General features: G+C 43.5%; 1 protein-coding gene across 3 annotated transcripts in view; it reads right to left on the minus strand.

Annotated features, from left to right (window-relative positions):
• Window positions 1-12,614, minus strand: part of LOC137532016 (NACHT, LRR and PYD domains-containing protein 3-like) — a 97,955-nt gene that overhangs the window by 56,189 nt on the left and 29,152 nt on the right. For 2 of the 3 annotated variants that reach the window (XM_068252107.1, XM_068252106.1), the window contains exon 5: window positions 5,655-5,723. In XM_068252107.1, the coding sequence (XP_068108208.1) occupies window positions 5,655-5,723 (69 nt within the window). Of the gene's footprint in view, window positions 1-5,654; window positions 5,724-8,623; window positions 8,665-12,614 lie in introns of those variants that run through there. The other variant, XM_068252108.1, reaches the window with a different exon arrangement.

Genomic DNA, 12,614 nt, shown 5'->3' on the forward strand with positions numbered 1-12,614 from the left:
GCCAAATTATTTCATTCCCCACCATCCATGGCGGCCTAGAGGGGGAATAGTATTTAGCACGGCCGGGACTTGTGCAGAAGCAGGATCAGCCATATAACGGCTGTATCCTGCGCCCAAGTCTCCTTACATAGTTACATAGTTATTTGGGTTGAAAAAAGACATACCTCCATCAAGTTCAACCAGAGAACAAAGTACAACACCAGCCTGCTCCCTCATATACCCATGTTGATCCAGAGGAAGACGAAAAACCCTTACAAGGCATGGTCCAATTAGCCCCAAAAGGGAAAAAAATCCTTCCTGACTCCAGATGGCAATCAGATAAAATCCTTGGATCAACATCATTTGCATTACCTAGTAATTGTAGCCATGGATGTCTTTCAACGCAAGGAAAGCATCTAAGCCCCCTTTAAATGCAGGTATAGAATTTGCCATAACTACTTCCTGTGGCAATGCATTCCATATCTTAATCACTCTTACTGTAAAGAACCCTTTCCTAAATAAATGACTAAAACATTTTTCCTCCATGCGCAGATCATGTCCTCTAGTCCTTTGAGAAGGCCTAGGGACAAAAAACTCATCCTCCAAGCTTTTATATTACCCTCTGATGTATTTATACATGTTAATTAGATCCCCTCTAAGGCGTCTTTTCTCTAGACTAAATAAACCCAGTTTATCTAACCTTTCTTGGTAAGTGAGACCTTCCATCCCACGTATCAATTATGTTGCTCGTCTCTGCACCTGCTCTAAAACTGCAATATCTTTTTTGTAATGTGGTGCCCAGAACTGAATTCCCTATTCCAGATGTGGCCTTACTAGAGAGTTAAACAGGGGCAATATTATGCTAGCATCTCGAGTTTTTATTTCCCTTTTAATGCATCCCAAAATTTTATTAGCTTTAGCTGCAACGGCTTGGCATTGAGTACGACTATTTAACTTGTTGTCGATGAGTACTCCTGTCGCCGATCAGCACTGGTCTGAAGTCAGCAGGCCTAAATTGGCATGGTGCATATTACAGCCATTCTGTAGACAGTAACTGTGAGGATGCGATTTAGCCGCCAGAAACTGGAAATGCAGTTTAAATATACAGTGGAACCTTGGTTTACGAGCATATTTCGTTCCGGAAACATGATTGTAATCCAAAGCACTCTTATGTCAAAGCAGATTTCCACATAAGAATTCATGTAAATTCAAGTGATTCGTTCCACAATCCAAAAAACAGTTATGGAAAAATATTTAATGCAAAGGACTGTACTGTATAAAATAAAGATGTAAACAAGACTTTCAATATAACCATAACAGAATCATTGCTAATCTGGTAGTTCTCCACAACCTTTCTTTTTATGTGGCTTCAACAAGTAACTTATCCAATGACAGTTACTTTTGAGGATTTTCATGGAAATGTGACTTTGTACAGTCTCTACATTAGTAGATTAGTACAATCCTGTAGTGTCAAAGGGAGAAGAAACGTCAGCTCAGTTGTAATGATGTGGCGCCTGAATACGTTTTTTGCTTGTACATCAAGTCAGAATTTCACAAAAATGTTTGCTTGTGTATCAAAGTGCTCTCAAACCAAGTTACTCTCAATCCAAGGTTTTACTGTAATAGCGTACCTTCACAAAAAATAGCGGATTCCACAATCTTTTTCTTACAATTAACTAACGATAACGAAGACACTTATCGTAATTTCATCAGAAATTGACATTACCAACCATCCCTAGAAATAATCATTGTATTACAAGAGACAGTAATCTAGGCAAGCAAGCCAGCATTGAAACCACCAACTGTATTACCAAAGTCAGTGTTGTAGCTGAGGACTGGCTACAAATCCCCCTGCAAAGGTTATGACTTGCATCTATGCAATTTATGACCTTTCCGAAAGTCATAACCATTCCTGCAGGCCAGCAGAGTTCTTTGCAACCCCATTTTTTGAATCACTGTCTCATTCACTCATTCGCTATAGGCATGGCGTAAGTAGGAAAACAAAACAAGTCATAAAAAATGGCAAAATAACAAAATGATCGGACTTGGGCTATTTGCTAACAGCTTTTACATTTGTTTGGTGGGGTTTATTTTGATTTTGTTTTGCGTTTCACACCTTGCACTGTAAATAATGTGTATCCCTGACAAAGCCCTTTTCGGGTGAAACATGTAGGGTTTTTAGTGTGTATTTTGGGGAGTGAACCACGTCCTCGCTAGTGTCTGTTAGCAGTGTCTCACAGAGTGGGACCCTTCTGAGGAGGCGAGGGAAGTGGAGTCACATTTCCTGTACTTGTATGTGTGGTGATTTGTGAGTGACTATCTCACGGTTGCTTCACCCAACACGTGACTTCACTCTCGTCTTATACTTACCTCATGTGTCCCCCCAGTCTATGGGGTATTTATAACGTATACCAGGGTTGCTCAGCAGGACCCCGAATGCGAAGTTCCCCCGAAAAATTCAGGTGTTTTTTGGGTTTGCCGCATGCGAACCCGAACCCGAATGCTGCGATCCGAGCCGAACCCGAATACGAAGCCTGCCGAATGTGCGCGCTCGAATTCGGCCGGATGGAGCTGTGGGTTCGGTTTCGGCTTCGGGATTCGGGGATGACGTCATTGGGCCAATCAGAAGTCCTCCTGCCGAGGACCTGGCAACCCTAGCAACCAATCAGAGGAGGGGAGCCTGGCCCTCCCCTCCTGTATATAAGGCGCGGCCATGTTGCGGAGCCACGCACTTGTGTGACTGCTGCTGGTACTGAGAGATTCTCCAGTGCAGTGCTGCGTCTGAGCAAGTGCTTTTCACTGCTAAACCTAGCGTTTTGCTTCCTAAACACCTCCTAAATACATTTATTGTTGTCTTATATAGTTAGCTAGTATTTTGATTGTTTTTAGTCAGCTAGTGTATATAGTGTATACTGTGCTAGGCTAGTGTTAGTCTGTGAGCAGGCTAGGCCTGCTAGCCTAGGTAGCCTTAGCCTACTACTAGCTTAGGTAGGTTAGGGATTCTAGTTAGTTGTGTACTAGTAGTACTAGTTTAGTTAATTATTACTGCTGTAGTCTGTTACTTTATTAGTTTCAGTACTGTGTTAGTTAGTTACTGACTGTGACAGGCCACCACCAGCATCCATTGTGAGTGACCTGACCAGTGACTGTCTGTCATCTCACCTGCCCGAGCCTATTGATTGATTGCGTCTGACCGTGTGTGACCGATTGTTGTAATTGTCACCGACTGTCTGCCGCACGACTTACTTGTAGCGTAGTACGCTAAGTGTTTCTTAGTTACCTGCGTGCGTGCATACTACTAGTGTCTACTACTATACTACTAGTCTACTAGTACCAGTTCACATATATATTTTTTTCACTTTTACTGTGTGATTTTATTATCATCCGTACTGTGTGTAATAAATAAGAGTTACAACACATACAGGCCACCACCAGCATCCGTTGTGAGTGACCTGTGTCTGTCTGTCGCCTGCCCGAGCGTATTGATTGATTGCGTCTGACCGTGTGTGACCGTTTGTAATTGTCACCGACTGTCTGCCACATGACTTACTTGTAGCGTAGTATGCTAGGTGTTTCTTAGTTACCTGCATGCGTGCATACTACTAGTGTCTACTACTATACTACTAGTCTACTAGTGCCCGTTCACTTATATTTTTTTTTCACTTTTACTGTGTGATTTTATTATCATCCGTAGTGTGTGTGATAAATAAGCGTTACAACACATACAGGCATCCGTTGTTGTGAGTGACCTGTGACTGTCTGTTGCCTGCCCGAGCCTACTGATTGATTGCGTCTGACCGTTTGTGACCGTTTTTAATTGTCACCGACTGTCACACGACTTACTTGTAGCGTAGCACGCTAGGTGTTTCTTAGCTACCTGCGTGCGTACTACTACTGCCTACTACTACTACTAGTCACCACCAAGTCACCACCAACACAGACTTGTTTACACCTTTTTCCGCCCTCTTCTACTTATTTTTTTTTTACTGTATTTGTATAGTGCACAATGACTGGCAGAGGTAGAGGTAGAGGGCGAGGCACCACCAGGAGAGGAAGCGCCATTGCAGGAGCCACTTCCAGCAGCAGCAGGTCTGGGACTCGTCCACCGCCAGCCACTGACCAGAGGGAGGAGGGAGCAGAGGCGCAACAGCAGCGTGTTGCACCCATCTTTGAGACGGGTCATCGCCCACGGCCCATTGGGGAGAGTCAGGTGCAGGCTGTGGTGGAAATGATGGCGGGGCAGGAAGCCACCTTTTCCAGCCAGGCCTCCAGCACCAGCGAGATTAGTGCCACCAGCACCAGCACTTCTGTCCACAGCAGGCCTCCACCAGCGCTTGAGGCCATGGTCACGGTGACCCCATCGACCAGCCTGCCCTCAATGAGCACGCTCTTCTCCCCTGAGACTGTGACCATGTACAGGGATGTTTTGGAGAAGTATGAGTTGGAGATGATGGCGCCATCGAAGGAGGAGGAGGAGGAGTTTGAGGTGCAGGAGTTTGTTGTTGGCGCTGAGGAGGAGGGGCGTGATGCAGGGGATGTTGGGGTAGAGGAGTTGGTTGAGTACATACTATGCATTGCCTGCTGCCAGTGCCACACATCACTCCTCCTCCTCCTGCTGCTGTTGTATTTATCCTGCTGCTGTCAGTGGTCCCACCGCCAGAGTCCACACTATGCATTGCCTGCTGTCAGTGCCACACGTCACTCCACCTCCTCCTCCTGCTGCTGTTGTATTTATCCTCCTGCTGTCAGTGGTCCCACCACCAGGGTCAACACAATACATTGCCTGCTGCAAGTGCCACACGTCACTTCTCCTGCTGCTGCTGTATTTATCCTCCTGCTGCTGTATTTATCCTCCTGCTGCTGTATTTATCCTCCTGCTGTCAGTGGTCCCACCGCCAGGGTCCACACAATGCATTGCCTGCTGCCAGTGCCACACACACGTCACTCCTCCTCCTTCTCCTCCTCCTGCTGCTGCTGCTGTTGTATTTATCCTCCTGCTGACAGTGGTCCCATTGCCAGGGTCAACACAATACATTGCCTGCTGCCAGTGCAACACGTCACTCCTCCTCCTGCTGCTGCTGTATTTATCCTCCTGCTGCTGTATTTATCCTCCTGCTGTCAGGGTCCACACAATGCATTGCCTGCTGCCAGTGCCACACGTCACGTTTTTAGTTTTGTTTTTTTAAGTACACCTATTTCAATGTGAATTCCTTTAAAAAAAACACACAAAAAAACCCCGAATTCGCGAACACAAATTTTTACCGAATTTTGAGCCGTAACCCCGAACCGAATATGAATTCGAACCGAATTTCGTGGTCGAAGGCGAATTCGAATGTCATCCGGACCCGAATTCGAATGTACCCGAACCGAATTTTGGTACATCTGAGCATGCCTGACGCATACCGTTGCTGTGAATCAGTCTAGGTGTTAAACACACCACCAGTGACATAGACTAGTGGACTGATTGCACCATTTATTAACGTGCATACCCATGACACTATGTTTTTGAATCTACGTCATATTTTGCTTTTGTGTTGTTGCCTCATAATTTTAATAACTTAATAAAATTTATATTTTACTACATTTGAGGGGCTTATTCCCTAGAGGGGTCAGTTTGGGATAAAAAAAAAAAAACTTAATAGTAAGGATATTGAATTGTGCTTCTGATCATTCACCTTGTATTTCATTCTGTTTAAGTGCATGCCCACTTTCATCCAGTATCATCTGGCGTACCATAGCTTCGCCTAAGAGAGAAAAATAGCTTATAAGAAGAAACAAATGCCACATTACCAGTTCATGAAGACTGGAATTGTATTATTATGGTTTCTCAATGTGTGTTCTTTCAGTCTTGTATCTTGCTTGAAGAACCTCTGGAGGAGGTCCTCTAATCAATGTTCTGCTATCAGACCTTCATCTGTTTATAGACTTGTCTGGGGCTTGTGGCAGGCTGATGTGACCAACAGGGGCATGTTTACTCTATCACTGTGGTTGACATGACCAACCATGTCAACCCACCACAATCCCCAGTAGAGTTTATAGAGGAAGAACTGGGAGCATGAAGCTAGAAGAGGGAGAGAGCATGAAGAAGAGGATGGCCTCCTACAGAGGTTCTTCAAGTAAGATAGAAGACTACAAGCACGAAGCACCACAAGGAGAGGCCTTCTAGCCAAAAGCCGTGCTGCAATCAAAGCAGTTGATGAAGACCGGCTCCCAGAGAAGAACCTCTGAGTTGTCTAACAGGTTATTTATAATAAAATACTTCCACAAAGTGCATATTTACTGACTCTGTTTTATACACTTCTGGCAGATGTGTAAAGGCTCTTGGTAGAACCGTGCACACGTTAGCTGGCTGAGTTCTTATGCAATTCCTCCAATTTTGTGACAATTATATAAAAACGTAAGCCCTTATTCTTGTTTCTGGGCACCCCACTAGGACACAGAGCTTATCAGAATAGCTCCTGTACCCCCCCCCCCCCCCCACCCTTGCAGTGAGAGGAGGGTGAAGCCATATCATCTATACTTTGTAGGGCACTATTCTCTACTGCTTACGGATATAGTGAGTTGGTATATAAGTTGAGGGAACCCACAAGTTATCAGGGTTTCCGTCTGCCCATTAACAGTTCCTCAGGTTGGGGGTAGGGGCTGGTACAGCTCTAGGGGAGGAGGTCATGGTTTTGGGAAACAGTAAATTCGGGCGCCTGAGGCAAGTGGACAAAAAGAGCGCCGCCATTCACTCCCATAATAAATATCGTTTAATGGGTGCCCCAGGAACAGGAAAAAAGGGCGCCAGAGAAAAATAACATTTTACAAGCGGCGCCCGGAGACTTTTAATGTTTTATAACTGCTTCTCATGATTAGGTTTAGGCACCACCAGAGGGGTCTTAGGGTTAGGCACCACCAGGGGGTCTTAGGTTTAGGCACCACCAGGGGGGTGTTAGGTTTAGGCACCACCAGGGGGGTCTAGGGGTTAGGGGTAGGTACAGGGAGGGTTCTGTATGAGAGTAGGGTTAGGTATAGCTTTAGTAAAATTCTTATTAATCGTTTATAAAACGTTATTATACATTTCAATTTTTACACAGGGAAGATTAACGTTTTTATAATTGCCGATTTCATACACTTTATTTAATGATTTATAACTTTATAAAACATTATTTTTAAACAAAATATAGCACAATTTTTTTTAAACGTTATTCATGCTTATCGTTTAAAACCCTGCGTCCTTTTTTCCCGACACCCTTTTTTAACGTACGCCATGGTTTTGTTTTGATTATGTTAATTTGTAAAAATCCATTCTGAGCTACAGAAAATTAGATGCGTATTGTACATAATAACTCCAGCTCTGCTCGGCATTATCAGTGAATGCCTGATGATGTGTGCAAGTCTTGGATTAGTTCTTCAGCGGGATAAGCAAGACATATCGGGCTACACTCAATTCACCTTTTCTCCTGTGTTTTCTCCTAGGAAATAATTTTTCATCTTTGGTTTAAAATATCTTTTAGCACTTTGCAAATGGGAAAAGTACTAGAAAGTAGGTGAAAAAGTCCTGTCAAAATTATTCTGAGTATTTCCTTGCTTGCTGGTGGTTTAAAGGGCATTTTGTTTACAAGTTGAGTAAATATCACCTAGGAGTAAACGCAGGATAAAAAGTGAATTGCATATGGCCCATAGAAAGCTTTCATGAATCTCTAGTTAAAATAAAGTTGAAAAACTGTTTTATACTTTTTTCATCTATTAAGCACTTACCATATATACTCGCATATAAGCCGACCCGTGTATAAGCCGAGGTACGCACTTTTACCTTACAAACCAGGAAAAAGTGATTGACTCACATATAAGCCACTTCACCAGTACAGCCCCTAAATGGGGTTATAGATATGAGACAGTGAATGCCACACAGGAAGAACCCCTGATCAGTGCACCACTGACACATTGCTTGCACGCTCCGCTCCACAAGCCAGGGGACACAGGTAGTCTTGAGCAGCGCACTCTGCACTCTGTGTTGCAGGGGATGGGGGGAATGGACACAGCAGGGAGCCTGCTGGCAAGAGCAGGATTACTAGTGCATGATCCTTACGCTTCAAAGCCAGTAACAAAACCTGAAGTTGAAAAGAGGCGCTCTGCTTGCTATAACTGAATTTCTGTTGTTTGTCCCCTGCTTTTTGCCTGATGAAGTGGGCTGTGCCCGCGAAACGCATTGCATCCTTGGGGTATTTTCAATAAATGTGTATGTTTATATAGTGACAGTCCTTTGTGTCTGCTTTAACGGAGGTAAGTCCACCACTTCCTCCCAGCAATTGTTTTTAAAAAATTTGATGTACTTTTATTCTTCTGGCGCCTCTGTTCACCTACCAGTAACAAAACCTGTTCCACCATCTGTTCTGCTCCACTGACTCTCATATAAACCGAGGGAGTAACTTTTCAATACATTTATTGTGCTGAAAAATTAGGCTTATACACGAGTATATACAGTAGTTAGGCACAAAATAACACAGAACTTTTTTCTGATTCCTATTCATAGACTAATAAACAGCAAGATAAAGTGCCATCAGAAAATTCCTTGAAAAGGAGTTAAACCAGGGGTTATGTGTACTAGATAAATTTAGCACATCTGGGGGTTGATTCACAAAGCTTACTTATTTTTCACCTTAACTGTGTGTAGAGTGAGGGTCAAATCCAATTCTCTTTTTCTCCCAAATTTTCAGCATGCTGCGATTGAAAAAAGTACCAACAAGTAGGTGAAAAAGTACTATCAAAACTATTCTGAGCATTTTTCTTGCTTGCTAGTGGCTTATGCCAGGCATACACAGCTGCGATTATGTGTTGGATCGAGACCGCTGGTTCGATGCCGACGCATCCCCGCTCGTCCGCATGTGCACGCGGATCGATCCCCGCTCGTCCCCGCGGGCGGCTGCTAATCAGCCGCTCGTTTATTCTATTGTTCTCCCTGCCGGTATCGAGCAAAGTATCGATCCGGTGGGGTATCGGACACGTCGGATATTATCAATCGAGCCATCAGGCTTGATTGATAATCCTCCCCAGCAGCCGTGTATGCCCAGCATTAGAAGGCACTGTATTGATAAGATGAGAAATTATCACTTAGGCCTCTTGCACACTGCAAGTGATTCCGATTCAGATTCCGCTTTTTAATCAGTTTTTACATCCGATTCAGATTCAGATTTGCAGTGTGCAGGGAGCAAACTGCAAATCGGAATCGGATGTAAAAACTGATTAAAAAGCGGAATCTGAATCGGAATCACTTGCAGTGTGCAAGAGGCCTTAGAAGAAAACTTGAACATAAAGTGAATTGGATTGGGTCCCTAATGGATGAGATAAACAAATAAGGGTCTGTATGCAATTACATTTTTCTCCTGAGTTTTCTAGCAGGACATCATTTTATCATCTTCCATTTAAAATACATTTTCAGCACTTTACAATAGAAAAAAAGTAAGTGAAAATGTGCTATCAAAATAATTTTGAGTATTTTCTTGCTTGCTGGTGATTTTAAAAGCATTTTATTGGTAAGGTGATACTCCTAGGTGAAAACATTAATTGCATATGGGCCCAAGGAAGGATAAATCATGGGATAAACAGATAAGGGCACATATGCAATTAACTCTTTCACCTGAGTTATCTTATCTCCCAAGACAGTGATCTGCAAACTTGGCTCTCCAGCTGTTAAAGAACAAGCGACACTCATGCTAACCTAGAGATAAAAAACACATATATAAGTAGATAAATACTACTTCTACTTGCATAACAGATGTATTGTGCTATCCACGTAATGATTCCTGTGAATTTTATAAAGGAAAGGCAGAAAATCCTATTCTAGGCAGTGGCCATCTTGCCAAGCTAATGCTGACATCATATCCTCCCTGACTCTTGTTTTCCCCCCTCCCTTCTCTTGCTCATTGTGTATTCATTAGCTGCCCTCCTCCCAGAGTCTTCAGACACTCCCACTGAGGTGCATACTAGGAACTGCACTGTCTTCTCCAATCACTGAGTCACCTCAGCCTTGCTTGTAAACACAAGTGAGCAGAGGGTGTTTCTGATAAGCAGCTAGGCAGGGAAATAAATGGAAGAGGAGGAATATATTATAGATAAAAAGAACTCCCAGCATTCAACTCTTTGGCACTGTTTGGCACTAGAGCCAGTGCTCATAAAGTATGTGATAACTCCGAACCATAACAGCAGAAAAAGTTTTGCAAGTTTTGAATGCAGGATTAGCATCTTTATCACTTAATACACTCAGACCAGTTGCTGTTGAAATTTGATTTTTATGGTGACGATACCGCTTTAAGGAATTGCAAGTCCCACAATGCATTTGCCTTTATGAATCTTGACTGTGGCTATCAGGTGCCTGCAATGCATTGTGGCACTTGTAGCTCCTTAACAGCTGGAGAGATATGTTTGCAGATCACTGTCTTATGAGTTACTTTTTATCTTCTCTAAATAATAACTTTTCAGCATTTTACAATTAAAAGAGTACCCACAAGTTGGTGAAAAAGTACTATCAAATTTATTTTGAGTGTTTTCTTGCTTGCTGGAGGTTAAAAAGGCATTTTATGGCAATGTGTGAAAAATATCACCTAGGAAAAAACTCAGGTGAAAAAGTTACTTGCATATGGGACAATGTTTTCTCGTAGGAAATAATGTTTCATCTCCCATTTTAAAATAACTTACTGTTGGTTTAAAACTCATTTTATTGATAAAGTGTAAAAATACCACCTAAGAGAAAAAGTGAATTGAATAAGGGCCAAGGACCCATATGCAGTTCACTATTTCTCCTGAGTTTTCTCCTAGGTGATATTTTTATATCTTATCAATAAAATGGCTTTAGGCCACCAGAAAGCAAGAAATTACTACATTTTAATTAAGAGTATTGAAAAATTATTTTAAACAGAAGATAAAAAATGATCTTCTAGGAGAAAACTTGAGAGAAAAAGGGAATTGGATTGGGCCCAAGGAGAGATAATTCATGAGTTAAAGAGAACCCGAGGTGTGTTTAAAGAATGTTATCTGCATACAGAGGCTGGATATGCCTATACAGCCCAGCCTCTGTTGCTATTCCAAACCCCCCTAAAGTCCCCCTGCACTCTGCAATCCCTCATGAATCACAGCCGTGCTGTGAGGCTGTGTTTACATCTGTAGTGTCAGTCTCAGCTGCTCCCCGCCTCCTGCATAGCTCCGGTCCCTGCCCCCGTCCCTTCCCTCCAATCAGCAGGGAGGGAAGGGATGCAGGCGGAGACTGGAGTTCTGCAGGAGGCGGGGAGAGCAGCAGACTGACACTATAGAGATAAACACAGCCAGCTCTGACACACTGTGTGTGTCGACAGCGCGTGGCTGTGATTTATGAGGGATTGCAGAGTGCAGGGGGACCTTAGGGGGGTTTGGGATAGCAACAGAGGCTGGGCTGTATAGGCAGATCATCCAGCCTCTGTATGCAGATACCATTCTTTAAACGGGTTCTCTTTAAATAAGGAGAGATAAACCATGAGTTAAGTCAGTAAAACAAAGATAAATCATGAGTTAAAGGACTGACAAGGAGAAAAATGAAATGTACTGTACTTTTACTTACCTGGGGCGTCTTCCAGTCCCTAGAAGTCATCTGGGTGCCTCGGCACAGCTCCGGTCCGCTCCATGGTCCCACTAGCCGTCTGTAAGGATCTCTGACTTCTGCGCATGCGAACACACCCATGTCATTGGGAGTATAATGCGCCGTAGTACTGTTGCTATGCACACAAGGCGCCAACCTGGGGTTGGAAATCCTTACAGGCTGCCAGTAGAACCAGAGCTGCACCGAGGGACCCAGATGACTCCTAGGAGGATAGAAGAAGCTACATGTAAGTAAAACGACATTGCTTTTTTCACCTCATGAGTCCTTTAAGCTAGATAAAGAAGAGATACATCATGAGGTAAGTCATATAAGAAGAGATAAATTGTGAGTTAATAAGTAAGGTGAGATAATTTAACAGAAAAAAGTTTGTGAATCCGCCCTTGGTCCCTATGAGCTTTACTAGACATGTAAGAACCAAAGAATAGTGGGCAAATGACAAGCTAAAATGACTTAAGTCAGATTAAATGCCAAAAAAAAAAGCCTGAAAAAGTATTAAAAAGTAATAATAACATAAAGCATTTACCTTTTAATTAGCTTCAGTACTCATCAGCGGTAAGCCGCTGCATCCCCGACAAAAAACGAGGGCTGCAGACCCCCAAATCCCCGGGTGGGGGAGCTTCTTGAAGAGGCAGAGCTCTCTGCTGTAGCTCTGCCTCTTCTGATGTCAATCGTGGCGATCGCCGCCTCTCCCCAGCCTCTCACAATTCCTTCACAAGAGGGGTGGCGAGAGGCGGCGATCCGCATGGCGACTGACGGCAGGAGAGGCAGAGCTACTGCTCACAGCTCTGCCTCTCGGGGCAGCACAATCTACTACCAAGTTGGTCGTGGATGTTTGCCCGGGGGTTTGGGGGGTCTGCAGCCCTCGTTTTTCGATGGGGATGCGGCGGTTTACCGCTGATGAGACGTCTGAAGCGAAGTAAAAGGTAAGTATAGCAAAATGTTTTCGCTTCAGAGTCTCTTTAAGGAGAGATTAATTGCTAGTTAATAAGCGAGGTTAGATAATTCAACAGAAAAGCTTCAT

The sequence above is a fragment of the Hyperolius riggenbachi genome, chromosome 9 (genome assembly GCF_040937935.1).
Source record: "Hyperolius riggenbachi isolate aHypRig1 chromosome 9, aHypRig1.pri, whole genome shotgun sequence".
In the NCBI taxonomy this organism is placed as follows: Eukaryota; Metazoa; Chordata; class Amphibia; order Anura; family Hyperoliidae; genus Hyperolius; species Hyperolius riggenbachi.